The 26,597-nt window shown below is 36.2% G+C and overlaps 1 protein-coding gene across 2 annotated transcripts in view; it reads left to right on the top strand.

The window, feature by feature from the left end:
• Positions 1–26,597, top strand: part of RYR2 (ryanodine receptor 2) — a gene marked incomplete at both ends in the record, with an annotated part of 724,637 nt that overhangs the window by 260,195 nt on the left and 437,845 nt on the right. For both annotated transcript variants that reach the window (XM_079725493.1, XM_079725494.1), the window contains one exon: positions 25,015–25,035. In XM_079725493.1, coding sequence (XP_079581619.1) covers positions 25,015–25,035 — 21 coding nt within the window. The remainder of the gene's footprint in view (positions 1–25,014; positions 25,036–26,597) is intronic.

Below are 26,597 nucleotides of genomic sequence, written 5' to 3'. Positions count from 1 at the left end.
GTGAGGTTTGCGCTGCCACCAAGCATTTTGCAGTTTGTGGTTTGAGTCCCACCAAGTTGATTGCTTGTTAAAGCAAATACAGTCAACGTTCTTCAGTGATATATAGCAGAATCCAGAATGTCAACAATATAAAAGGACAGGATACAATTCATAATTGCTTAAAATATGTAGAAACATGCAAATGTGACCCAATCTCAAGAGAGACAGCTACCAAGAACAACCTGGAGATGATCTTACCAGACAAGGATTTAAAGCAGCTATTATGGCTGTGTTCAGTGAAATCAAGGAAAATATGTTTACTGTGAACAGAAAGATTAAAAAAACTCAACGTATAAAAATTATTCAAAGAAACAAAATGGAGTTTCTAGACCTGAAAACTACAGTATCTGAAAAGTTCACATAGCTAGTAAGTGGTAGAACTAGGGTACGAATTTATCTCCATTGGGCTCTGTAGTCTATGCTTTTAAGCTCTTTACTATGGAGTATCCATGTAATAAGAGGAGAGCAGTGGGAGAGCCTAAGGGGATGTCACTAATAAAGCAGTGGGAAGAAGAGGAGGAGGACCCCATGGAAGGCTCTGGGAAGATGCAATCTGGGAGATAAGAGGAAAACTAGGAGAAAATAGTTACAGAAGCCATGTGTATTAGCTTCTATGGCTGCTGTAATAAATTACTCCAAGCCTGATGGCTTAAAACACCATGAACTTATTTTCTTAAAGTTCTTGAGGTAAGAATTCTAAAACTTAGTCTCAATGGGCTAAAATCAAGGTTTTGGCAGGACTGCATTAATTATGGTGGCTCTAGGGAGGAATCCATTTCCTTGCCTTTTCTGACTTATATTTTTGGCTGGTGGCCCATGTTCCATCTTCAAAGCCAGCAACATACTATTATGTTACATATTCACAGGCTCTGTGGAATAGGATGTGGATGGTTTTGGGGTGTCACTATTTGGCCTACTACATCATGGAAGTATAGAGTTTCAGTAAGATATTGTTGACAACATCAGATGAAAATCAGAGAAATCTAGTTGAATAAGGACTGAAAAGTGTACTTTGGTTTGACAGGAGCCTGGTTTTCCTGCAAACCAATCAATATTATTTTCAATCTATCTTATTTATACATACTAATCCATAGATTCACGCATATTTTACGTTGAAAAGACTTTATTCTCTAAGGAGTTTTCGGTATTTATTGGTTACTCCAAAAGTGGTGCTCAATATTTCTTTTATACTTATATTTAAATATATTTAATATTCTTTTATATTCTTATTCTTCTGGTATTTTGGTTCATGTTCACTACATCTAAAAGTCTTATTTGTTCATGCTCTTGGGCCGATAGGCCAAGGATCAAAAATTAAGGGTTAATGTTGCCTCCACCCTGGTTGAGTTTTATTTTCATACTGATATTTTTCCATTTGCTTTCTCTTCATTAAAGTGAATTGGGGTAGTGTTGAGGAAAAAGGAAGGGTTGGCAAACCTTGCTATGAATCATATAATATAGATTGTATTCTGTACATTATTAAAAATATGTTTCTCAGATGGCTGGGCTAATGATTCACTGGGGAAAAAATTGAAGTTTACTTAAACACTTGATATTGTTCATCCATTTTCAAATATGTTACTGCTCTACACAGTCTAAGTCTCCGTTGAAATACAGAATCAAACAATTAGGATATAAAATTGTGATTACACTTTTAAATACTCTTGGGGCAGTAGTTATCTGCCTCTGAAGAGATCAGAACCAAAGACTGAATGGGGCTACTTTTTAATAAAGAAAAATAATACTACACTCACAATTTTTGTTTTTGTGTCAGCAAGATTCCTGCCTAGACTATAGTAAGGAATCAATTAATTTTATATATTGATAATGTTAAAAGTCATTAGTGACACATAAAGCACAAGCAACAAAATAAAAACAGGTGGGGCTACAACAAACTAAAAAGCTTCTGCACAGCAATAGGAACAACAAAGTGAAAAGACAGCCTATGGGATGGGAAAAATATTTGCAAACCATATTATGTGATAAGGGGTTAATATCCAAAATATATAAAGAGCTCATGCAGCTCAATAGCAAAAACCAAATAATCAAATTAAAAATGGACAAAAGACCTGAATAGACATTTTCCCAAAGAAGATGTATGAAAGGCCAACAGGTACATGAAAAGATGCTCAACATCACTAGTCATTAGGGAAATGCAAGTCAAAACCACAGTGAAATATCACCTCATACCTGTAATGGCCATCACCAAAAAGACAAAATATAACAAATACTGGCGAGGTTGTGGAGAAAAGGGAATCCTTGTGCACTGTTGGTGGGATTGTAAACTGGTACAGCTGCTATGGGAATCTTCAAAAATTAAATACAGAACTACCGCATGATCCAGCAATTTCACTTCTGGGAGTATATCCAAAGGAAATGAAAACACTAACTTGAAAAGATATCTGCACCTCCATGTTCATAGCAGAATTGTGATAGCCAAGACACGAAAACTGCCTAAGTGTCCATTGATGGATGAATGGGTAAAGAAATTGTGGAATATCTGTATAGTGGAATATTATTCAGCCATAAAAAATGAGGAAATCCTGACATTTGTGACAACATGGATGGACCTTGAGCATATAATGTTAGGTGAAGTAAGACAGAGAAAGACAAATACTGTATGATCTTACTTATTTGTGAAATCTAAAACAACAGCAACAACAAAAACAAACTCATAGAAAAAGAGATCAGATTTGTGGTTACCAGAGGTGGAGAGAGGAGGAATTGGAGGAAAGCAGTCAGAAGGTACAGACTTCCAGTTGTAAGATAAATAAGTACTACAGGTATAATATACAGTATGATGACTATAGTTAGCACTGCTGTATGATATACAGGAAAGTTGTGAAGAGAGTAGATCCTAAGAGTTCTCATCACAAAGAAAAAATGTTTTTTTCCCCTTTCTTAAAACTAATTAATTTATTTGTTTTTATTTTTGACTGTGTTGGGTCTTCGTTGCTGTGAGTGAGCTTTCTCTAGTTGTGGCAAGTGGGGGCTACTCTTCATTGCAGTGCGCGGACTTCTCATTGTCATGGCTTCTCTTGTTGCAGAGCATGGGCTCTAGGTGCGCAAGCTCAGTAGTTGTGGCTCATGGGCTTAGTTGCTCCGCAGCATGTGGGATCTTCCCGGTCCAGGGCTCTAACCTGTGTCCCCTGCATTTGCAGGCAGATTCTTAACCATTGTGCCACCAGGGAAGCCCTTTTTCCCCTACATGAGAGGATGGATGCTAACTAAAATTATTGCGGTAATCATTTCACAATATACATACATAAGTGAAATCATTATGCCATACACCCTAAACTTACACCATGATATATGTCAATTATATCTCAATAAAACTGGGAAAAAGTAATTAGGGCCTATCATGCATGCAATATAAAAATACACTTAAATTTCCCTTGAAGTTTAAATTCCAGAATCATGTCAATCTTATATTTTCATAACAGTAATAGAGTATAAAATGAAAGTACCTTCTTCATAATCCTTTTTATCCCCTGAAGATAACCACAGCTAAGATTGGCTTATATACATCTAGAACATCATGTATAAAAAATATTTTTCCATAAACAGGATCATATTACAGACTATTGGATCATCTTCTACAACTTAATCATATATGGTTAAAAATAAGGACACAAAAAGTCCCAAGAAAGAGAATCCAGGTTTAATTGAGCAGGGCTCTGGCTCAGATTTTCTATAATTCTCTTGACTCTGTTCTCTCTGTTTGTTTGGTTCTTAGGCTAGTTTCCCTCATGATTACAACAGGGCTGTATCATCGTATCAGTGATGATATCCAAATTCAGCAGCATCTCTAGGCATACAAAGCAGCTGACTTTCTTTGCTTTTGTTTATGATAGTAAGGAGATTTTCCCAGAAACCTCCTGGTAGACTTCCCCTATGCCCACTGTCACATACTCATTGCCCAGATTATTTACTAGCAAGGGGAAATGTGGCTAACACAATTGGCTCAGAGCGTGGGGAGGGAGGGAAGAAAGGCTACCTCTACAAAACTGGATTTTTTGGGGAGAAAGAGGAGGGTTATATATGTAAGTGAACGTTGGACGATTCCTAACGTTCTTTGCTACGATATATAGCAGACGTGGAGTTGGTACCCTTAAGCCTTATTTGGAAGTATTTATTTAGATTTGAGATCCTCCAGGTTCTTAAGCCAAACAAGATCTAGCAAGTTAAAGCCTTACCTAGGAATAGAAATCAAAGTCTATGCTCAGTGGTCTTTGAAGCTGGGAAATGGAAAACCCATGTCTCTTCTCCACCCACCTGATTCATGCAGTATTCATTCCACAGAAGTGTATTGAGTTGCTATTGTGAATTCTGGGCTGGTGACACAGGGATAAATAAGAGGGCATCCTTCCTCTTGAGGAATTTGGTGATCTAATAGTGAAAAGAAAAGGTAGACACATCATTGAATGTGGGTGAAGTGTGCTTTTGATAGTAAACAGTCCAGTGAGAGTACAGAGGAGGGAACTCTTAAGTACTTTCCCACCACTACCTCCCCTATATGAAGGCACACATCCCATCATAAATGGCTGAGGTCCTCTACAGGTAAAAACAGTGAAAAGATCAATGGAATAGTCTGTTTATATTGTAGGCAAGATGATGTTACTAGCTATTTATGTCAAAACTGAAATTCCCAATTATCTACTAATAACTTAACATTTTAGTTCGAGAGGCTGGGTTCTATTTGCCTTGCTGTTCATGAACATCCCTAGTAAAGCATAAATACTTCTTTTTGGGAATGGGGCTCTAAAGCTAATAAATTAACACATTTACTGACTGGTTGTGTTCGTTAGCCAGCATCTTGTCTAAAGCCTGTGTACATAATCATGTACCTGTCTTTCATCTGTGAAACTGGTGCAGTGATTTAGAAGGTGAATGGGATTATTATCTCCTAAAGGGCATATAGCTAAAAATATTCACTGAGCAACAACTATTTATCTACCACTTATGTGAATGTGGACATTTGTCTGTGGTTGAGATATGCATCCTCTATTTGTAGACGTTTTCTGTTTTATTGTCTTTCTCTCTAGAAAGACTACTTCCTACTCTGAATACTACATATTGCTAAGTATTTGAATGATGTGGTTTCCAGAGACACCAGCACCAAACTCAATAAGGAGGTCAATTTAATCAACATGTAATTTAATCACCATGCCAGCATTATGCACTGTTTTAGATTATGACTTTTGAATGTATAGATTATTTTATTCTATTAGTATCATTCAATTTGAACATCTTCCTTAGATTTTTTGGTATTTAAAATAAAAATTATTTTTCATGTGTAAATGTTTGATAGCAAACGAGTCAGATAGTAAATTTATGTGCTAGATTGTTCCTGAATTTACCAGTGATTTAAAGATATTCGTAACCTATTGAGCCAAACAGCCTCTAATTTTTATTCTCTTAAAGTAAACTGTATTTTCTTAAAACAGTCTAGTCTAATTTGACAGAATACATCCTCTTTCACTACTTTTTATCAAATACCAGTTCCCCTTACTTCCTCGACCCCCTCACTAGCACTGTTTCTTACCTTGCTTGAGTTGTCTCCAAAGCATTTCTTTCCTTCTGACATACTATATGTTTCTGTTTTTATTTTTATTTTTAAATAAGCTGTCTATCCCTATTAGAGTATAAATCCCATGAGTGCAAACTTTTTGATCTGTTGTGTTCACTGGCTTTACCGGTAACACCTAGGACAAAGCATGAGATGAACTAGATACTGAGGAAATATTTGCTGACTTGAGGAATTGCAAAATAGAATATATAAACCAAAAATTAAGGGGCTGAAAAGTGCCCCAAATTCTGTGTCTACTACTATGGTGACAGTTTTGAACCTAAGTAGAACATTGACTGTTCAGTGCAGCTATTTTTCACCTTTCCCTTCTCTGTTGCGAGAGAAAAGAAACATATTCAGAAGGGAAAATGAGAAAATAACCTTTTGGGGTTAGATAACCATGCATCCTTGTTTGTCTGGCACAGTTCAGGTTAACACCTGTCATAGCTTAATTTCTGTTATCCCCCTTTCACTGTCCATAGTGCCCCAGTCTGGGTGAGAAACTAAATGGCCATCCTCAGTCATGGTACCTTGGCGAATCATATAAAAGTTTCAGACGTGTTCCCCAGAAAAAAATACAGGTAATTTCTACACGTACAAAATCTTTCATATACTTTGAGATTTGAGGACTTAAAAGGAATCCAAGCCACTCTTTTGACTTGTAGCCACACACTCTCAGAATCTGTACTTTTTTGCACCTAATCTCAGAGCTGTGAGAGAAAGATGAAGTCCGGTGGGATCTGTATAACTTCGAGACCAGATGGAACATTCTGACAACATGAGGTCAGTACTGGAGGTATGACCAGATGTGACTTCTCTGACTTCTGAGTTAATAGTGATGCCATTAGCTCTAAGACACCAACAGAGCTGTGGTCGACTTCTTTACTGGAACAGGAAACCTTAGAACTGTCCTTAGACCATTGACAGAGTAGTACAGACAGCAGCACACCCAGGGCACACAGAATGGGCTCCATATTGTAGTGCACTGATTTCCATAGTTCTGGAGACAGTGAGCCTGGTGTGAGATAAGAAGAACCTATTGAAATGGTTACGTGATTTGACATGAGAGAAAAGTGTCCCAATGAGATTAAACAGTGCAGACAGAGAGAGAGAGAGAGAGAGAGAGAGAGAGAGAAGTGATAGATAAATCCCAGCAGAGACAACAAAAGAAGCAAAGTTTGGGGCTTCCCTGGTGGCGCAGTGGTTGAGAGTCTGCCTGCTGATGCAGGGGACACGGGTTCGTGCCCTGGTCCGGGAAGATCCCACATGCCGCGGAACGGCTAGGCCCGTGAGCCATGGCCACTGAGCCTGCGCGTCCGGAGCCTGTGCTCCGCAACGGGAGAGGCCACAATAGTGAGAGGCCCACGTACCACAAAAAAAAACAACAGAAAAAAGAAGCACAGTTAGGCCAGCAAAATTTAACACTTCATAAGCTGGAGTTACTTGCATTTGTTCACTCTACAGATGTACCATGAGTAACTTATGTTCCAAGCTCTGTGTAGGAGAAATGGTGAGGGAGAGCCTGAGGGGCTAGGGATGTTTCTTCCAGGACAGGACATAAGTGGAATCTGTGCATTATAATATAAACTATAAATTTTGGGGGGAAGTGAAGGATTAAAAATGAGATCCTAGGGGCAAAGATAAAAACTGAGATTATCTTTACACACCCATGGCCTGGAGATTTTGTTTTGTTTTCTTTCTAATGGTATTAGTGTGTATAACAGTTATGAGTAGGAAAGTGGTTTATATCATATATTTAATCATGAGATATAGTCTCTATACTTCCAAAATGGATTTGAGGTGAATGCTACATAGTTATCTCAATTCAGTAAATTTGTAGTTAGTTTCACCATAAGGAGTTTTTGGTTCCTTTGAAAACTATTCAAGAACTGCTTAGGAAGAAATCTGTGCACCAAGAGATTGAGCCAATAATTAGATCACCCTTATGGTGTTTTCTCAAGGACTGTTTTGATTATGGCTTCTTTCTAGGTTGAACTGTTGAACAACTGTTCCCTGAGCAGACTGTTCCTAATTTAATTGTTGCTAAGTGAACAATCAGTTTTCATGAAGGAACTTAAGCTTTAGTTTTTCTTCATGTCTAGCTTTAGTTAGTTTTTCATTTTGTCCATTCTCTATCCAAATTGGACTCACTCCTTGAATATGCTCTATTTTCCCCAGATACATTACTCATATTCTTACCACACTAATTCCTCAACTTAGAGTTCTGAGCCATTCAAAAGTTTACCCTATCCTTCTATGCTTATGTCCAAGAAGGTGTCTTCCTTGAATTTTTTCATAATCCTCTCTGCCAGAAATAATATTTCTACTCATGGATGCATATCACTGGGTTTTTAAGTTTTTCTACATTTCTCTCATTTTATAATTATTTGGTATGTATTATATATAATTTATTTACATTAGAATATGTTTTTTTAGAGCAGTTTGAGATTTACAGAAAACTGTTTGAAAAAGTCCCATAACCTTTCCCCTTCCCTACATCCTTTATTATTATAATACCTTGCATTAGTGTGATATATTTGTTATAACTGACAAACATTATCACTCAGAGCTCATAGTTTACATTAGGGCAGATATTGACAAATCATTATCATTCAGATTTCATAGTTTACGTTAGGGTTCACTCTTTGTGCTGTACATTCTAAAAGTTTTGACAAATACATGATGTCATGTATCCACCATTACTGGTATTGTACAGAATAGTTTCACTGCCCTAAAAGTCCTGTGTGCTTCACCTCTTCATGCCTCCCTCCCTTCTAACCACTGATCTTTTTACTGTCTCTCCATAGTTTTGCATTTTCCATAATGTCATATACTTAGAATCATACAGTACGCAGCCTTATTATTCTGGCTTTTTTCACATAGTGATATGCATTTAAGCTTTCTCTATGTCTTTTCCTAGCTTGATAGCTTGTTTCTTTTTATTACTGAGTAATATTCCATTGCCTGGTTGTACAGGAGTTTGTTTATCCATTTACCTATTGAAGAATATCTTGGTTATTTCTAAGCTTTGGCAATTATGAATAAAGCTGCTATAAACTCACATGCAGGTTTTCATGTAGACATAAGCTCCCAGCTCCTTTGGGTAAATACCAAGAAAAGAGATTGCTTGGTCATATGTTAAGGGTATGTTTACTTTTGTAAGAGACTGCCAAACTGACTTTCAAAGTATCTGTAGCATGTGGCATTCCATGAATGAATGAGAGTTCCAGTTGCTCCACATCCTTATCAGCATTTGGTGGTGTCAGTTTTTGGATTTTAGCCATTCTCACAGTTGTGTAAATGGTAACTTATTGTTATTTTAATTTGCAATCTGCTGATGATATATGACATAGACCATCTTTTCATATGCTTATTTGCCATAGTGTCTTTTTTTGTGAGGTGTCTATTGAGATCTTTTGACAAATTTTAAATTGGGTTGTTTATTTTCATATTGTTTTTAAAATTGAAGTATAGCTGATTTAAAATGTATTAATTTCTGCTGTACAGCAAAGTGATTCAGTTACATACATATATATATATATTCTTTTTCATCTTCTTTTCCATTATGGTTTATAACAGGATATTGAATATAGTTTCCTGTGCTATACAGTGGCACATTGCTATTTATCCATTCTGTATATAATAGTTGGCATCTGCTCATCCCAAACTCCCAGTTTATCCCTCCTCCATCCTCTCTCCCCCTTGGCAACCACAAGGCTGTTCTCTATGTCTTGTTTAGTAGATAAGTTCATTAGTGTCATGTTTTAGGTTCCACACATAAGTGATATCATATGGTATCTGTCTTTCTCTTTCTGACTTGACTTAGTATGATATTCTCTAGGTCCATCTATGTTGTTGCAAATGGCATTAGGTCATTCTTTTTTGTGGGTGAGTAGTATTCCGTTGTATATCGTATTGTTGAGATTTAAGAGTTCTTTGTATATTCTGGCTACCAGTCTTTTATCATATATATGTTTTGCAAAGATTTTCTCCCAGTTGTGGGTTGAATTTTAATTCAGCTAACAGTGTTTTTCACAGAGCAGAAGACTTAATTTTCATGAAGTTCAACTTAACAATTTTCCATTTATGGATCATGCTTTTGGTGTTGTACCTAAAAAGTCATTGCTAAACCCAAGGTCACCCAGATTTTCTCCTATGCTATCTTCTAGGAGTTTTATAGTTTTGTGTGTTATATTTAGGTCTGTGATCCATTTTGAACTCATTTTTGTGGCAGGTTTAAGATCTGTCTAGATTTTTTTTTTAACATCTTTACTGGAGTATAATCGCATTACAATGTTGTGTTAGTTTCTGCTCTGTAACAAAGTGAATCAGCTATATGTATACATATATCCCCATATCTCCTCCCTCTTGCCTCTCCCTCCCACCCTCCCTATCCCATCCCTCAAGGTGGTCACAGAGCACTGAGCTGATCTCCCCGTGCTATGTAGCTACTTCCCACTAGCTATCTGTTTTACATTTGGTATATATGTCAGTGCTACTGTCTCACTTCGTCCCAACTTACCCTTCCCCCTCCCTATGTCCTTAAGTCCATTCTGTACATCTGCGTCTTTATTCCTGTCCCATCCCTAAGTTCATTAGAACCATTTTTTTTTTTTATATTTTAGATTCCATATATATGTGTTGGTGTACGGTATTTGTTTTTCTCTTTCTGACTTACTTCACTCTGTACGACAGACTCTAGGTCCATCCACCTCACTACAAATAACTCAGTTTCGTTACTTTTTATGGCCGAGTAATATTACATTGTATATATGTGGCACATCTTCTTTATCCATTCATCTGTCAACGGACACCTAGGTTGCTTCCATGTCCAAGCTACTGCAAATAGTGCTGCAGTGAACATTGTGGTACATGACTCTTTTTGAATTATGGTTTTCTCAGGGTATATGCCCAGTAGTGAGTGGGATTGCTGGGTCGTATGGTAGTACTGTTTTTAGTTTTTCAAGGAACCTCCATAGTGTTCTCCATAGTGGCTGTATCAATTTACATTCCCACCTACAGTGTAAGAAGGTTCCCTTTTCTCCACACCCTCTCCAGCATTTATTGTTTCTAGATTTTTTTGATGATTGGCCATTCTGACCGGTAAGTGGTGATACCTCATTGTACTTTTGATTTGCATTTCTCTAATGATTTGTTATGTTCAGCATCCTTTCATATGTTTTTTGGCAATCTGTATATCTTCTTTGGAGAAATGTCTATTTAGGTCTTCTGCCCATTTTGGGATTGGGTTGTTTGTCTTTTTGTTATTGAGCTGCATGAGCTGCTTGTAAATTTTGGAGATTAATCCTTTGTCAGTTGCTTCATTTGCAAATATTTTCTCCCATTCTGAGGGTTGTCTTTTCATCTTGCTTATGGTTTTCTTTGCTGTGCAAAAGCTTTTAAGTTTCATTAGGTCCCATTTATTTATTTTTGTTTTTATTTCCATTTCTCTAGGAGGTGGGTCAAAAAAGATCTTACTGTGATTTATGTCAAAGAGTGTTCTTCCGATGTTTTCCTCTAAGAGTTTTATAGTGTCTGGCCTTACATTTTGGTCTTTAATCCATTTTCAGTTTATTTTTGTGTATGGTGTTAGGAAATTTTCTAAGTTCATTCTTTTACATGTAGCTGTCCAGTTTTCCCAGCACCACTTATTGAAGAGGCTGTCTTTTCTCCACTGGATATTCTTGCGCTCTTTATCAAAGATAAGATGAGCATATGTGTGTGGGTTTATCTCTGGGCTTTCTGTTCTGTTCCATTGATCTGTATTTCTGTTTTAGTGCCAGTACCATACTGTCTTGATTACTGTAGCTTTGTAATATAATCTGAAATCAGGGAGTCTGAGTCCTCCAGCTCCATTTTTCTTTCTCAAGATTGCTTTGGTTATTTGGGGTCTTTTATGTTTCCATACAAATGTGAAATTTTTTGTTCTAGTTCGCTGAAAACTGCCATTGGTAGTTTGATAGGGATTGCATTGAATCTGTAGATTGCTTTGGGTAGTATAGTCATTTTCACAGTGTTGATTCTTCCAATCCAAGAACATGGTATATCTGTCCATCTATTTGTATCATCTTTAATTTCTTTCATCAGTGTCTTATAGTTTCCTGCATAGAGGTCTTTTGTCTCCTTAGGAAGGTTTATTCCTAGGTATTTTATTCTTTTTGTTGCAGTGGTAAATGGGAGTGTTTCCTTAATTTCTCTTTCAGATTTTTCATCATTAGTGTGTAGGAATGCAAGAGATTTCTGTGCATTAATTTTGTATCCTGCTACTCTACATATTCATTGATTAGCTCTAGTAGTTTTCTGGTAGCATCTTTAGGATTCTCTATGTATAGTATCATGTCTTCTGCAAACAGTGAAAGCTTTACTTCTTCTTTTCCAATTTGGATTCCTTTTATTTCCTTTTCTTCTCTGATTGCTGAGGCTAAAAGTTCCAAAACTATGTTGAATAATAGTGGTGAGAGTGGGCACCCTTGTCTTGTTCCTGATTTTAGAGGAAATGGTTTCAGTTTTTCACCATTGAGAACGATGTTGGCTGTGTTTGTCATATATGGCCTTTATTATGTTGAGGTAAGTTCCTTCTATGCCTACTTTCTGGAGGGTTTGAATCATAAATGCGGGTTGAATTTTGTCAAAAGCTTTTTTTTTTTTTTTTTTTTTTTTTTTGTGGTCCGCAGACCTCTCACTGTTGTGGCCTCTCCTGTTGCGGAGCACAGGCTCCGGATGCACAGGCTCAGTGGCCATGGCTCATGGGCCCAGCCGCTCCGTGGCATGTGGGATCTTCCCGGACCAGGGCACGAACCCATGTCCCCTGCATCAGCAGGCAGACTCTCAACCACTGCACAACCAGGGAAGCCCCGTCAAAAGCTTTTTCTGCATCTATTGAGATGATCATATGGTTTTTTTCCTTCAGTTTGTTAATATGGTGTATCACATTGATTTGTGTATATTGAAGAATCCTTGCATTTCTGGGATAAACCCCACTTGATCATGGTGTATGATCGTTTTAATGTGCTGTCGGATTCTGTTTGCTAGTATTTTGTTGAGGATTTTTGCGTCTGTGTTCATCAGTGGTATTCGTCTGTAGTTTTCTTTTTTTGTTACATCTTTGTAGGGTTTTGGTATCAGGGTGATGGTGGCCTCGTAGAATGAGTTTGGGAGTGTTCCTCCCTCTGCTATATTTTGGAAGAGTTTGAGAAGGATAGGTGTTAGCTCTTTTCTAAATGTTTGATAGAATTCTCCTGTGAAGCCATCTGGTTCTGAGCTTGTTTGTTTGTTGGAAGATTTTTAATCACACTTTCAATTTCAGTGCTTGTGATTGGTCTGTTTATATTTTCTGTTTCTTCCTGGTTCACTCTCGGAAGGTTGTGCTTTTCTAAGAATTTGTCCATTTCTTCCAGGTTTTCCATTTTATTGGCATATATTTGCTTGTAGTAATCCCTCATTCTTTGTGACTCTGCAGGTTCAGTTGTTACTTCTCCTTTTTCATTTCTAATTCTGTTTATTTGAGTTGTCTCTCTATTTTTCTTGATGAGGCTGGCTAGTGGTTTATTAATTTTGTTTATCTTCTCAAAGAACCAGCGTTTAGTTTATTGATCTTTACTATTATTTCCTTAATTTCTTTTTCATTTCTGATCTGATCTTTATGATTTCTTTCCTTCCGCTAACTTTGTGATTTTTTTGTTTTTCTTTCTCTGAGCACTTTAGGTATAAGCTTAGGTTGTTTATTTGAGGTGTTTCTTTTTTTTGAGGTAGGATTGTATTGCTATAAACTTCCCTCTTAGAACTGCTTTTGCTGCATCCCATAGGTTTTGGGTCATCGTGTTTTCATTGTCATTTGTTTCTAGGTATTTTTTGATTTCCTCTTCGAATTCTTCAGTGATCTCTTGGTTATTTACTAGCATATTGTTTGAAAATTTTTAAAAATTTTTAAAATTTACCAAGGCTTGATATGTGACCCAAGATGTGGTCTATCCTGGAGAATGTTCCATGAGCCCTTGAGAAGAAAGTGTATTCTGTTGTTTTTGGATGGAATATCCTATAAATATCAATTAAGTCCATCTTGTCTAATGTGTCATTTAAAGCTTGTGTTTCCTTATTGATTTTCATTTTGGATGATCTGTCCATTGGTGATAGTGGGGTATTAAAGTTTCCTACTGTTACTGTTTTTCTGTCGATTTCCCCTTTTATGGCTGTTAGCATTTGCCTTATGTATTGAGGTGCTCCTATGTTGGGTGCATAAGTATTTACAATTGTTATATCTTCTTCTTGAATAGATCCCTTGATCATTAGGTAGTGTCCTTCTTTGTGTCTTGTAATAGTCTTTATTTTAAAGTGTATTTTGTCTGATATGAGAATTGCTACTCCAGCTTTCTTTTGGTTTCCATTTGCATGGAATATCTTTTTCCATCCCCTCACTTTCAGTCTGTATGTGTCCCTAGGTCTGAAGTGGATCTCTTGTAGACAGCATATATATGGGTCTTGTTTTTGTATCCATTCAGCCAGTCTGTGTCTTTTGGTTGGAATGTTTAATCCATTTACATTTAAGATAATTATGGATATATATGTTCCTATTACCATTTTCTTAATTGTTTTGGGTTTGTTATGTAGGTCTCTTCCTTCTCTTGTGTTTCCTGCCTAGAGAAGTTCCTTTAGCATTTGTTGTAAAGCTGGTTTGATGGAGCTGGATTCTCTTAACTTCTGCTTGTCTCTGAAGGTTTTAATTTCTCCATCAAATCTGAATGAGATCCTTGCTAGGTAGAGTAATCTTGGTGGTGGTTTTTTCCCTTTCATCACTTTAAATATGTCCTGCCACTCCCTTCTGGCTTGCAGAGTTTCTGCTGAAAGATCAGCTGTTAACCTTACGGGGATTCCCTTGTATGTTGATTGTTGCTTTTCCCTTGTTGCTTTTAGTATTTTTTCTTTGTATTTAATTTTTGTAGTTTGATTAATATTTGTCTTGGCATGTTTCTCTTTGGATTTATCCTGCATGGGACTCTCTGTGCTTACTGGACTTAAGATTGAATATTTCCTTTCCCATATTAGGGAATTTTTCCACTATAATCTTTTCACATATTTTCTCAAACCCTTGTTTTTCCTCTTCCTCTGGGACCCCTATAATTCGAATGTTGGTGTGTTTAATGTACCAGAGGTCTCTGAGACTGTCCTCAATTCTTTTCATTCTTTTTTCTTTATTTTGCTCTGTGGTAATTATTTCCACTATTGTTCTTCCAGGTCACTTATCTGTTCTCCTGCCTCAGTTATTCTGCTATCTATTCCGTCTAGAAAAATTGGGATTTCATTTATTGTGTTGTTCATCATTGTTTGTTTGCTCTTTAGTTCTTGTAGGTCCTTGTTAAATGTTTCTTTATTTTCTCTATTCTATTTCCAAGATTTTGGATCATCTTTACTGTCATTACTGTGAATTCTTTTTTAGGTAGACTGCCTATTTCCTCTTCATTTGTTAGGTCCGATGGGTTTTTACCTTGCTCCTTCATCTGCTACATATTTCTCTGTCTTCTCATTTTGCTTAACTTACTGTGTTTGGGGTCTCCTTTTCACAGGCTGCAGGTTCATAGTTACTGTTGTTTTTGGTGTCTGGCCCCAGTGGGTAAGGTTGGTTCCCGTGGGTCATGTAGGCTTCCTGGTGGAGGGGACCGGTGCCTGTGTTCTGGTGGGTGGGGCTGGATCTTGTCTTTCTGGTGGGCAGGGCTGCGTCTGGTGGTGTGTTTTGCAGTGTCTGTGAACTTAGTATGATTTTAGGCAGCCTCTCTGCTAATGGGTCGGGTTGTACTCCTGTCTTGCTAGTTGTTTGGCATGGTGCATCCAGCACTGGAGCTTGCTGGCCATTGTGTGTAGCTGGGTCTTAACACTGAGATGGAGATCTCTGGGAGAGTTCTCGCTGATTGATATTATGTGGGGCCGGGAGGTCTGTGGTGGTCCAGTGTCCTGAACTCTGCTCTCCCACCTCAGAGGCTCAGGCCTGACACCAGGCTGGAGCACCAAGAGCCTGTCAGCCACATGGTTTAGATTAAAGAGTTTTCAACACAGGTCTTTCCAACTCTAGATCCCAGATCTTAACATCGGTGGAGGCACTGCGTGGTGCATCCTGTGGGTGGTGGCGGGCTGGCAGCCAGGCGCAAGATGAGGAAATTTTGGTTCTGTAAGCAGGGCTTCAACCCACTGTGTGAGAAGCTCAAAGAAGAGCTCTTCACCTTCCACCTCTTTTTTTTTTTTTTTTTTTTGCATGTGGATGTCCAGTTGTTCCAGCGTCATTTGTTGAAAAGACTCTCGTTTTTCCATTGAATTACCTTGCACCGTAGTCAAAGATCAATTGATTTTATTTGTGTCAGTCCATTTCTGTGCTGTCTGTTCTTTTCTATTGATCTATCTGGCTGTTCTTTCACTAGTACCACACTGTCTTGACTACTGTAGCTTTATACAGTATTGGGTACTGTTGGTACCCAATTGGCATTGGGTACTGTTGGTCCTCTTACTTTATTCTTCTCCTTCAGTGTTGTGTTGGCTTTTCTGGGTCTTTTACTTCCCATATAAACTTTAGAATTAGTTTTTCAATATCTACAAAATAACTTGCTGGCATTTTGATTGGGATTGCACTGAATTGTTAAAATCATTATATCCCTCATTGCACCCATTACTTTTTTATAGTAAATGGACGTGGAATTTATTTGAGTTTATTATTATTCATAGTAGATCCTTCCAGAGTTTAAGATGTGTGTTTAACTTGATTTCTTTTCCCCAATGGCTAAGAAAAACTCCCATCATTTTTCATAACAGATGATTTCCTTCCTTATTTATTGTGATGTCTTTTTTGTCATACATTAAGTTTGTACATTCCCAGATGGGTTATTCTAAGCTAAATACTCTGTCTATACACATCTGTCTATTACTGTGCTGAAACAGCACTGATTTAATCACTGTATTTTAGGAATGTTTTAATGTTTAATTGGGCTAGTTCTACCTTATTTCTTCTCTTTTTTCCCTCACTGATTGTTCATACTCTTCTTAAATATTTATTTTCCCTAATGAATTTACTTGTGGTATTTTTTTTTTTTTTTTTTTTTTTGCGGTATGCGAGCCTCTCACTGTTGTGGCCTCTCCCATTGCGGAGCACTGGCTGTGGATGCGGAGGCTCAGCGGCCATGGCTCATGGGACCAGCCGCTCCGCGGCATGTGGGATCTTCCCGGGCCAGGGCACGAACCCGTGTCCCCTGCATTGGCAGGCGGACTCTCAACCACTGCACCACCAGGGAAGCCCTGAATTTACTTGTGGTATTTAATTGAACTTAGTAATTCTGGCAAGAGCCTACATGAAGAGAATACTATATTATTTGGTTAGCACCCATCCACTTGACTTTGTTAGCATTAAACTTTATGTGCAAGCCATTTTAATATATTATGTGCTTGAAAATGGAAGTATTGGCAGTTTTGAATGTATGTGTACGTTCCTAAGGATTTGGACAAATTCAGAAAGCAATTTAAATAGTACTACAGGAGCTTTTCCTATTCTAAAAGAGGAATAATTTAGGAAGCAGTAGATCTTAGTCCTCTGTTACCCAGTTTAAATTTTAAAAGAAAAAATTTAAACTTCCAAGTGAAAATTCTAAATATTTTCCTTAAGTTGAATGCAATAGTGTGGGAGATTGCCAAGATTACTTTATTGTGTAAATCTGCATCATTGTTTGACATTATTTGACAAATTCAAAAAAATATTCTGTCTGATCAATACAAAAATCAGAATAAAGATAGGAAATTGGGCTAAAGTATAATTCAGTGAATTATTGAACTTACTTGGTGACTTCATTTGCTTAATTAAATTTACGGTGAGTTTTTTTTACCAAACTGATGGCAGAAAGGACTTTGTGGTCTCATGTCGTTTAAAAACAAGATGGCATCAGTGATGAATTCTACCAGTCATTTAAAGGAGAATTAATACCAATTATTCTCAAACTCTTCCAAAAAACAGAAGAAGAGGGACACTCCTATACATATTCACCAAGGCCAGCATTACCCTGAATCCAAAACCAGACAAGAATACCACAAGAAAGGAAAATTATAGGCCAATATCCCTGATGAATATAGATGAGAAAATTCTCAACAAAATACTAGGAAGCTGAATTCAACAATATATTAAAAGGATCAATACTGTGATCAACAGGGATTTATTCCAGGGATGCAAGGATGGTTTATAATCCACAAATCAGTCAATGTGATGCACCCCATTAACAAAACAAAGGGTAAAAATCATGACCATCTCAACAGATGCAGAAAGAGCATTTGACAGAATTCAACATCCATTTACGATTGAAAAACTCTCCACAAAGTGGGTGTAGAGGGAGCATACCTCAACTTAATAAAGGCCATATGTGACAGGCCCACAGCTAACATTATACTCAGCAGTACAAAGCTGAAAGCTTTTCCTCTAAGATCAGGAACAAGACAAGGATGCCCATTCTTTCCACATCTATTTAACATAGTATTGGAAGTCCTAACCAGAGCAATTAGCCAAGAAAAAGCAATAAAAGGTATCAAATTGGAAAGAAAGAAGTAAAACTGTTACTCCTTGCAGGTAATGTGATGTAATGTATAGAAAACCACCAAAAAAACCCACCAAAAACCAAAAAACTGTTGGAACTAATAAACGAATTCAGTAACTGTGCAGGATAAGAATATCAATATACAAAAATTTTTTGCATTTCTCTATGCTAATAGCAAACTATCAGAAAGAGAAATTAAAGAAACAATGTCATTTACAAGTGCATCAAAAAGAATAAAGTACCAATGAATAAATTTAACCAAGGTGGTGAAAGACCTTTACACTGAGAACTATGAGACGTTGGTGAAAGAAATTGAATGAGACACAAATGAATGGAAAGATATTTTGTGCTCATAAGATAGTAATCAAAACAGTATGGTGTCTGCATAAAAAAGATGTATAGATCAGTGGAACAGAACAGAGAGCCCAGAAATAAACCCATGCATAGATGGTCAATTGATTTATGAAAGAGGTGCCAGCGTATACAATGAGAAAGGACAGTCTCTTCAGAATATGGTGCTGAGGGCTTCCCTGGTGGCACAGTGGTTGGGATTCCGCCTGCCAGTGCAGGGGACACAGGTTCGTGCCCCAGTCTGGGAAGATCCCACATGCCGCGGAGTGGCTAGGCCCGTGAGCCATGGCTGCTGAGCCTGCGTGTCTGGAGCCTGTGCTCCGCAATGGGAGAGCCCACAACAGTGAGAGGCCCGCGTACTGCAAAAAAAAAAGAAAAAAAAGGAATAAATCTTAACCGTTTTTGACAACATGGATGGACCTTGAAGGGATTATGCTAAGTGAGACAAGTGAAAGACAAATACTATATAATTTCACTTTTATGTGGAATCTGAAAAACAAACAAACAAACTGAACCTATAGTTACAGAGAACAGATTGGTGGTTGCAGAGGCAGGGTGTAGGAGAGGCAAAATGGGTGAAAGTGGTCAAAAGATACAGTCTTCCAGTTATGAAATTAATAAGCCCTGGGGATATAATATACAGCATGATTACTGTAGTTAATAACACTGTATTGTATATTTGAAAGTTGCTAAGATAGTAGATGTTAAAAGTTCTCATCACAAAAAAAATTGAAAGTATGTCTGGTTATAGATGTTAACTTGACTTATTGTAATGATCATTTCACAATATATGGAAATCTCAAATCATTCATCTAATATAAAGTTATGTCAATTATATCTCAGTTTTTAAATATTTTAAAAAATTAAGTGCTGACTATTAAAAAAAGAAGCATTACCACAAAGAAGTACAGGCCCAGATGGCTTCTCTGGTCAATTCCAGCAAACATTTGAGAAAGCAGTAATACCAATCTTAACCTCTTGCAGAATCCTTCTCAACTAATTTTATGATGTCAACATAACCATGGTCCTAAACCATGAGAAAGGTCTTGCCAGAAAATATGTTATACACTAATATTCATCAAGGTCATAGATGCAGAAATCCTCTACAAAATACTAGCAAACCAAATTTATGGATATATAAAATCAATAGCATATTATAACTAAGGTGGGATTCAATAGTAGTTAATGTATTCATGAAAGTGATTAATGTCTTTCTCCATATTAAAAGACATAAAGGGAAAGATTACATATTTTAATTGATACTTTTAAAACATTTAAAAAATAAATCTTGTATTGTAAATTTGTAATGTAGGGAACTCTTTAATCTGATAGATGCTATCTGTAAAATGGAAAACCAGTGAAATATTGAATTATTTTAGTGTAATGTTAAATAAAGGGGCGAAGGTGGGCACTATTAGAATTAAAAAGTGAATTTAGTAAAGTTAGAACTCAGTATAAATTGTCAGTTATATTTCTATATATTAGCAAAAAGGAAACATAAAATAAAAATTTCTAACTGAGTCTACTTATATTGGTATAATACAACATCATGTACCTAGGAATAATTCTAATGAAAGATATGTAAACCTTTCCATAGAAAATCGAAAAGCATTTTGAAGGAAATTAAAGGTGACCTAAACAAAAGAGGGATATACAGTGTTGGAAGCCTGAATATTATAAAGATGGCAGCTCTCTCCAAATTGATCTGTCAATCAATGCAATCGCGATCAAGATCCCAGCGGGTTTTCTTTTTGTGTGCATGAAAATTTATGTCTATTCTGAACATTATAGGACATAGAGAGGGTCAATATTAACAAATATAATATTGAAGAAAAGAACAAAGTTGGGGCCTTTGGCTACCAGATATCAAAACTTATTTTGATGGAACAGTGGTTAGGATAGTATGGTATTAGCACAGGCGTAGAAAAATAGGCCAAAATAGAAGAGAGTTCATAAATACCTCCACATGTTAGTAACTTGATTTATGATGGAGGTGGCAATGCAGTACAGTGGAGGCAAGAATTATCTTTTTGTAAATGGTGCAGGGTCAACTGAACAGCTGAATGAGGGGGAAAATGAATCTGAATTCCCTCCCTAGCACCATATACCCAGAAAACCAATACCTAACAGATTGAGGTCTCAGGTAAGAGTTAAGATAATACATTTTCTCAGAAATAATGTAGGAGGATCTTTTCAAGACAAAAAGCACCAGCAATGAAGGAAAAGATGGAGAAATTGTACCAAAACTAAGAATGTCTGTCATCAGAGTTACCATTAGGAGATGGAAAAGACAGGACACAGACTGGGAGAGAATACTTGAAAAATAGAAACAATTCTGGGAAATCAGTATGAACAAAAATAGACAACCTAATAGAAAAAATGGGTAAAAGACTTGAACAAATACTTCTTAACAGCAGATATATTCGAAATATCCAAAGCATACGGAAAAATGCTTCATTACAGTAGGCTTCAGAGGAATGCAGATGAAAACTGTGATGAGGTATTACTACACACCCACCAGAAGATCTAAAATTTAAAAGACTAGAAGTATTGTCAAGATGTGAAGCAAGTGAAACTCATACACTCCTGATGAGAGTTAAATGTATACCACTGCTTTAGAAATCTCTTTGGCAGTATCTGCTATAGCTAAATATTTATAAATCCATGACCAAGAAATTCCACTCCTGGTATATACCTAATAGATATATATTCCTGTATGCACCAAAAGATATGTACAAGAATATTCACTGTAGAATTACTTGTAATAGCCCTAAGCAGGAAACAACCCAAATGTTCAACTGTTGAATGGATAAATAAATTGTGACATATTCATACCATGGAATATGATAAGCAGGGAAAATGAATTAATTACTACTACATGCGACAGTGTGATGAATCTTACAAACCTAATGTCAGCTAAAGGAGGTAGATAAAAAGAGAACATAGTCTATATTTCCAAATTAGAAAAGTAATTAATGGTGATAGAATAATAGTTAACTATGGAGAGAGCATGAAGGCAGCTTCTAGGTTGTAGATTGTATCCTATTTTTAGTTTTGGGTGATGATTACATGGGTTTGTTTATTTGCTAGTACAATTTTGTGAAGCTATATACTCATGATTTATATATTTTTCTGAATTTGTATTTACTAAAAATGTGGGCCCTCCAAATCATAGTTTTACTTTTAGAAAATTGAAACGACTTCATTATATTTTGAATCCTGGAACACAGTGTGCAAATTTTTCAAGTTTTCCCCCCAATCTTAATAATAAACAACCTGTGTGGTGGAGAATTACTTATAGGGTAGAGTAGATTTTGTTTTTCACTTTTCTCTAATTTATTATTTTAAAAACCTTAGCAGGGTAATGGATTGTAGGTATGTATTAAATATTTCAATTACTTTTCTTATGTTATGCTTTGATATTAAAAACTTTATATTTATGTCGGATATTTTATTGTTGTGTCGTAATTATCTAGAAATTTATCTATGTGAAAAACCGGACATGCTATTTGAAAAACAAACTAAATAACATGTTCGATATCATAAGAATCTCTAGGTTCATTTTACATTCTCTTATCTTGATGTTAACACATTGTATTAGGTGGCACTTACCATAAGAAATAGGCTGGTGAATAATTCCAAATTAAATAGAGACTAAAAATCTGAAACAAAAGAGAAAAAAGATGATGTATCTTGTTTTTGGCATACATAGTAGAGCTTAGGAGAGTGGGAATTTGAAGTTAAAGACCCAATTTCAAGATCAAGCTCCACCCTTTTTTCCCAACAGCTTTGTTGCTGTTGTTGAGGAAAGTGTGTAACACATTTATATGTCATTTTTTTCCTCATGTATAAAATACAGTCAGTAAGATTACATGTAAAGTGTTCAGCTCAAAGCCTGGCACATAGTAACTTCTTACTATATGACCTATAGATTTAATAACATTCTTTACATTAAACAGTAAAATAAGCAACTTGGAAGAAGCAGCCAAACTCATTTTTATAGGTGTGGAATAGTTCATGTTTTGTGCCCTAATTTATAACTTCTATATTAATTAAATATATTTAAAATTATTAAAATATACTAATTAAATGTACATATTAAAATATGAATACAAAAATGGAGATGTCATGTGAATGTTCCACCTTTCATATGATATAATTTATAATTAATTACTTTTGTATTATGTTCTTAACTTCTGTCCTCTCTGCTTAGTCAAGTTGCTATTTAAATGACTTTTATTTTCCTTAATGGAAATTGTGTTTTTATTTGAAAATAAGTTTGCTCATTTGTTGGTCTTAAAATAGTTAATGCAGTTTCCTACAGATAGTAAAATATTTATTTTCTCTAAATTAATGGAATCAGTATGTTTTTTAAAAATCCCACATACTTGGATAAAAAATTATTGGAATAAGTACTCATTTGTCTTATATGCTTTATGGATTTGGTAACTGTTTAAACTATAAAATTGGTCAAGTTCATTGTGAGCTTTATATTTCCCTTCCTGGATTAGCTTCATATAAATCATTCTCTTCTGCACTGTTTGTAGGCATTTAATTAAATAATTCTTGTTAACATTCATAAGAGATGTGTCATGAAATCACTCTGCATCGCTTATGCATAATTACAACTTGATTGTACTTTATCAGTCTTTTAACTCTGTGGACCATTTGTCTTGTCTTCTGTGTTTAGCTGAAAATTCACCCCCAGCACATGCTGTTGCTAAGCCTTTCTTTGGGTATTTGGATACTGAGTCTGTTATATTATTGCTAATTCCTGCTGCTTAAAAAAGTTTCACTTTTGTAATATAGATTATTAAAGAGCTTCTGTTACTAATACTAGGAACTGTGACTCTTGATTAAAATTTTTCTTTCTTCTAGGAAAATCCCACAGCACCTTATCTTTGCACTGATGCAGGTGTGTGTGTGTGTGTGTGTGTATGTATGTGTGTGTGTGGGTATGTTTAACATTTTGATGTGAAAATAATGATGGGATAATAGAATGTCTTTGTTAATCATTGCAAAAGCATGGCATATCCTGGTTTCCTGATAAACATGAAAGCGAAATCATTTCACATTTCCTTAAGTTATTTTTCATGGAAGAGAATAAATATAAGAATTTGTCCTTTTAAAGGTAGAAAAGTGAATGATAATTATATTATACTGGACATGACTAAATTGTTTCCCTGTGCCCCAGGATCTAAAGAAATAGATTCATCACTTTAATAGGTTCATGCTTAAAATGAGGACTTGAGCTTTGGGCAACAGCTAAATATCTTGAAAACTTACAGTGAAAACCAGGGCTTTCCATTCATTAAAGTATTCTTTCTTAAATAACAATGTGTTTGTAAATTCAGAGGTTGGGGGTAGGCTTAGAAGAGATTTTTCTGAAGACTAAATAAATTATTGATGAAGCCAAAATGCTCTGTTGTAAGTAATCTGTTGAATCTGTTGAATCTCACTGGGCCTTCAAAACATCCCACGTGTGTATTTAGGTTGATATTTTTATATCACTTTATAGCATTTAAAAAGTAATCACAATGTATATGCATCTTATGCACATTTCCTTCTTGAAGCTTGTTAATAAGGAGTGGAGATTCTTAGTTATGGCGAAGTAGCATGAGCTTTGGACCTGATTAATGAATTTTCTAAAGAAAAAAAAATTGCAAGTAAATGTAAATGCATGAAGAGTCTGAAGCAAACCTCACGTTTCACTGATCCCCAATCATATGTGCTGAAGAAGGGAGGTTGGTTATGGAAACTTACCTTTGAGAGAGAGTATGTCCCTCAGTGTTGAGATTTTTAAATTCTGATTGATTTGCTAGGAATCTTAGGGCCTTGTAGAGGCAGTCGTTGACATATGGCTTTTTATTCTGTTTTACACTTTGGATATAATTATATTCACTTAATTTTTAAAGAGTCATATAATGGTTATGAGACTAACATGCATTCATTAATAAATACATTTAAAACAATACTTGGATTCTGATGCAGTTTCAGAATTATTTGACAAAGCATGCCTTTTGTTATACTGTGAACATTTATATAATGCTAGAAAGATTGGGCTAAGAGAAATTTTACTTCTATTTCATCAGAGATTTATAGTTAGATGCTGTATTTCTAAACTGATCTTTTTCGTTAAATACATTTTTATAGTTAGAGGAGAATAGTGGTTCCTAAATCAAAGGCCTGTAGGTTTGAGAATTAGGTAAATGTTCACATTTGCTTTTGAATATATTAGATTATTGTTATTTCATGTACCTGGTACATATTCAGCCTAATGCCTTTTGAAGTTCTGATTAGTAAATTAATTGAAAATGTTTGTTTGTTTGAGGAGATTAAATGTTATTAATTAAAAGTTTGGATACTGTTTCGTATCCTTCAGAATTGGAAGTAGGTTTTGGTGCAGGGACCACATTTCAATTTATTTAAATGACAGTAATTAAAACCTTGCTAGCTACTTATTTGTTTGCCTGTTACTATTTTGGCTTTTTCTTTCCACAGAAAGTTGATGTGAAAAAATGGGTATGTGTTTCCACGTATTTACAAAGAGATCGTGATATAAATGGGTGCATGTTTGCTGTTGCCCCTAATCTTTTTGTTTTGCTTCCTAGTGTGGCTGGTACTATGAGTATTCAAAATAACTGCTCTGTTGTAATCAACACATATTTTACCAGTCTCCAGTTAGAACCTTTATAGGTTTCTAGTTTTCTTCTTCTGAAATGGAATCTATTAAAATATTCTCTATCCCTGGAACATTATAGTCTCTATGTAATCAGCTTTATCGTTATGATAGGCTTCTGGTCAACGAGAAGGCTTTTATTATTAATATTGTGTATCTTTTACCGAAAAATCTTGAATCCTACTGCTTAGCTCTCATATTTTTCCATGTGCTATAGGAAAAGGCTTTATACATATTCATACAATCTTAAAAAGTGAAGGTGAATGAGAAGATATCACAAAGAAAGTTAACAGTTGCAGGATTCTGGAGGCTAATTTGGAGACCAACAGTGTGACAAAGTGTGAAGTAGCCAAATTATGTTACTATTCTTTTTTTTTTTTTTTTTTTCCCTGTGTTACGCGGGCCTCTCACTGTTGTGGCCTCTCCCGTTGCAGAGCACAGGCTCCGGACGCGCAGGCTCAGCGCCCATGGCTCACAGGCCCAGCCGCTCGTGGCATGTGGGATCTTCCCAGACCGGGGCACGAACCCGTGTCCCCTGCATCGGCAGGCGGACTCTCAACCACTGCACCACCAGGGAAGCCCTATGTTACTATTATTGGTCTCAGTTTCTTCAACTATTGAGAGAGAGGGAGGGAGGGAGGGAGGGGGACAGAGGGAAAGGGAAAGATCCTTCCAATTCTGAACTCCTTGTAATTCTGAGTGGAAATGAGGGTTTCACCAACATTGATGTTCCTGATTCACTTTGTGTGCAAAACAGTGAAGCCCTTCACTGTTGTGTTGTTTTGTTCTTATTTGCCCTGTGACTTAGTATGATGAATCAGCTAATACTGGCTTACTTGATGGCTTCATTTTACTTTCATTATTTTCCCTGATTCTGGGATGCAGTTCCGCTGAGGCAACATCTTGAGACTTTTGCTGTCTTTTCAGTAGCCTTTCACTTGTGTTTCCCAAACAATTGCCCTGTTTTCTAAACTTCTTTCAGCCCTTTATACTTAAAGAAAGTTTTGTTTATTAAATTTACCATTTCCATGATGATGACACCCATGTATGGATTTTTGAGAACTACTACTTCTATGTTATAACTCTGGAAATAATTTTAATTCATCATCTGTTTCTTCATAACTAAGCTATTATTAATTTTGTTCAACTCTTTCTTTTTGAAATTTCCTCTCTTCTCTGCCTCTAGTTAAAATTCTGATCCGAATTCTTGTCTTGGGAATGGAAACCTGTTTCTAAGAACATGTGTTTCACCTTTTTGTGCTCCTTCCCCAAGATTAGCCATCCTCAAAGAAGTCCCTGTCTCATCTTTTTATCCCTTCACTTCCGTTCCAGTATTCCTGTGCTGTATCCAAATCAGTAGTTCTTGAGCCAGCCACTCAAGCCACTTTAGTTCCTTTGGAAATAG

This window comes from Hyperoodon ampullatus, assembly GCF_949752795.1.
Source record: "Hyperoodon ampullatus genome assembly, chromosome: 1".
Taxonomy (NCBI): domain Eukaryota; kingdom Metazoa; phylum Chordata; class Mammalia; order Artiodactyla; family Ziphiidae; genus Hyperoodon; species Hyperoodon ampullatus.
This window is presented reverse-complemented; position numbering and strand designations above follow the sequence as displayed.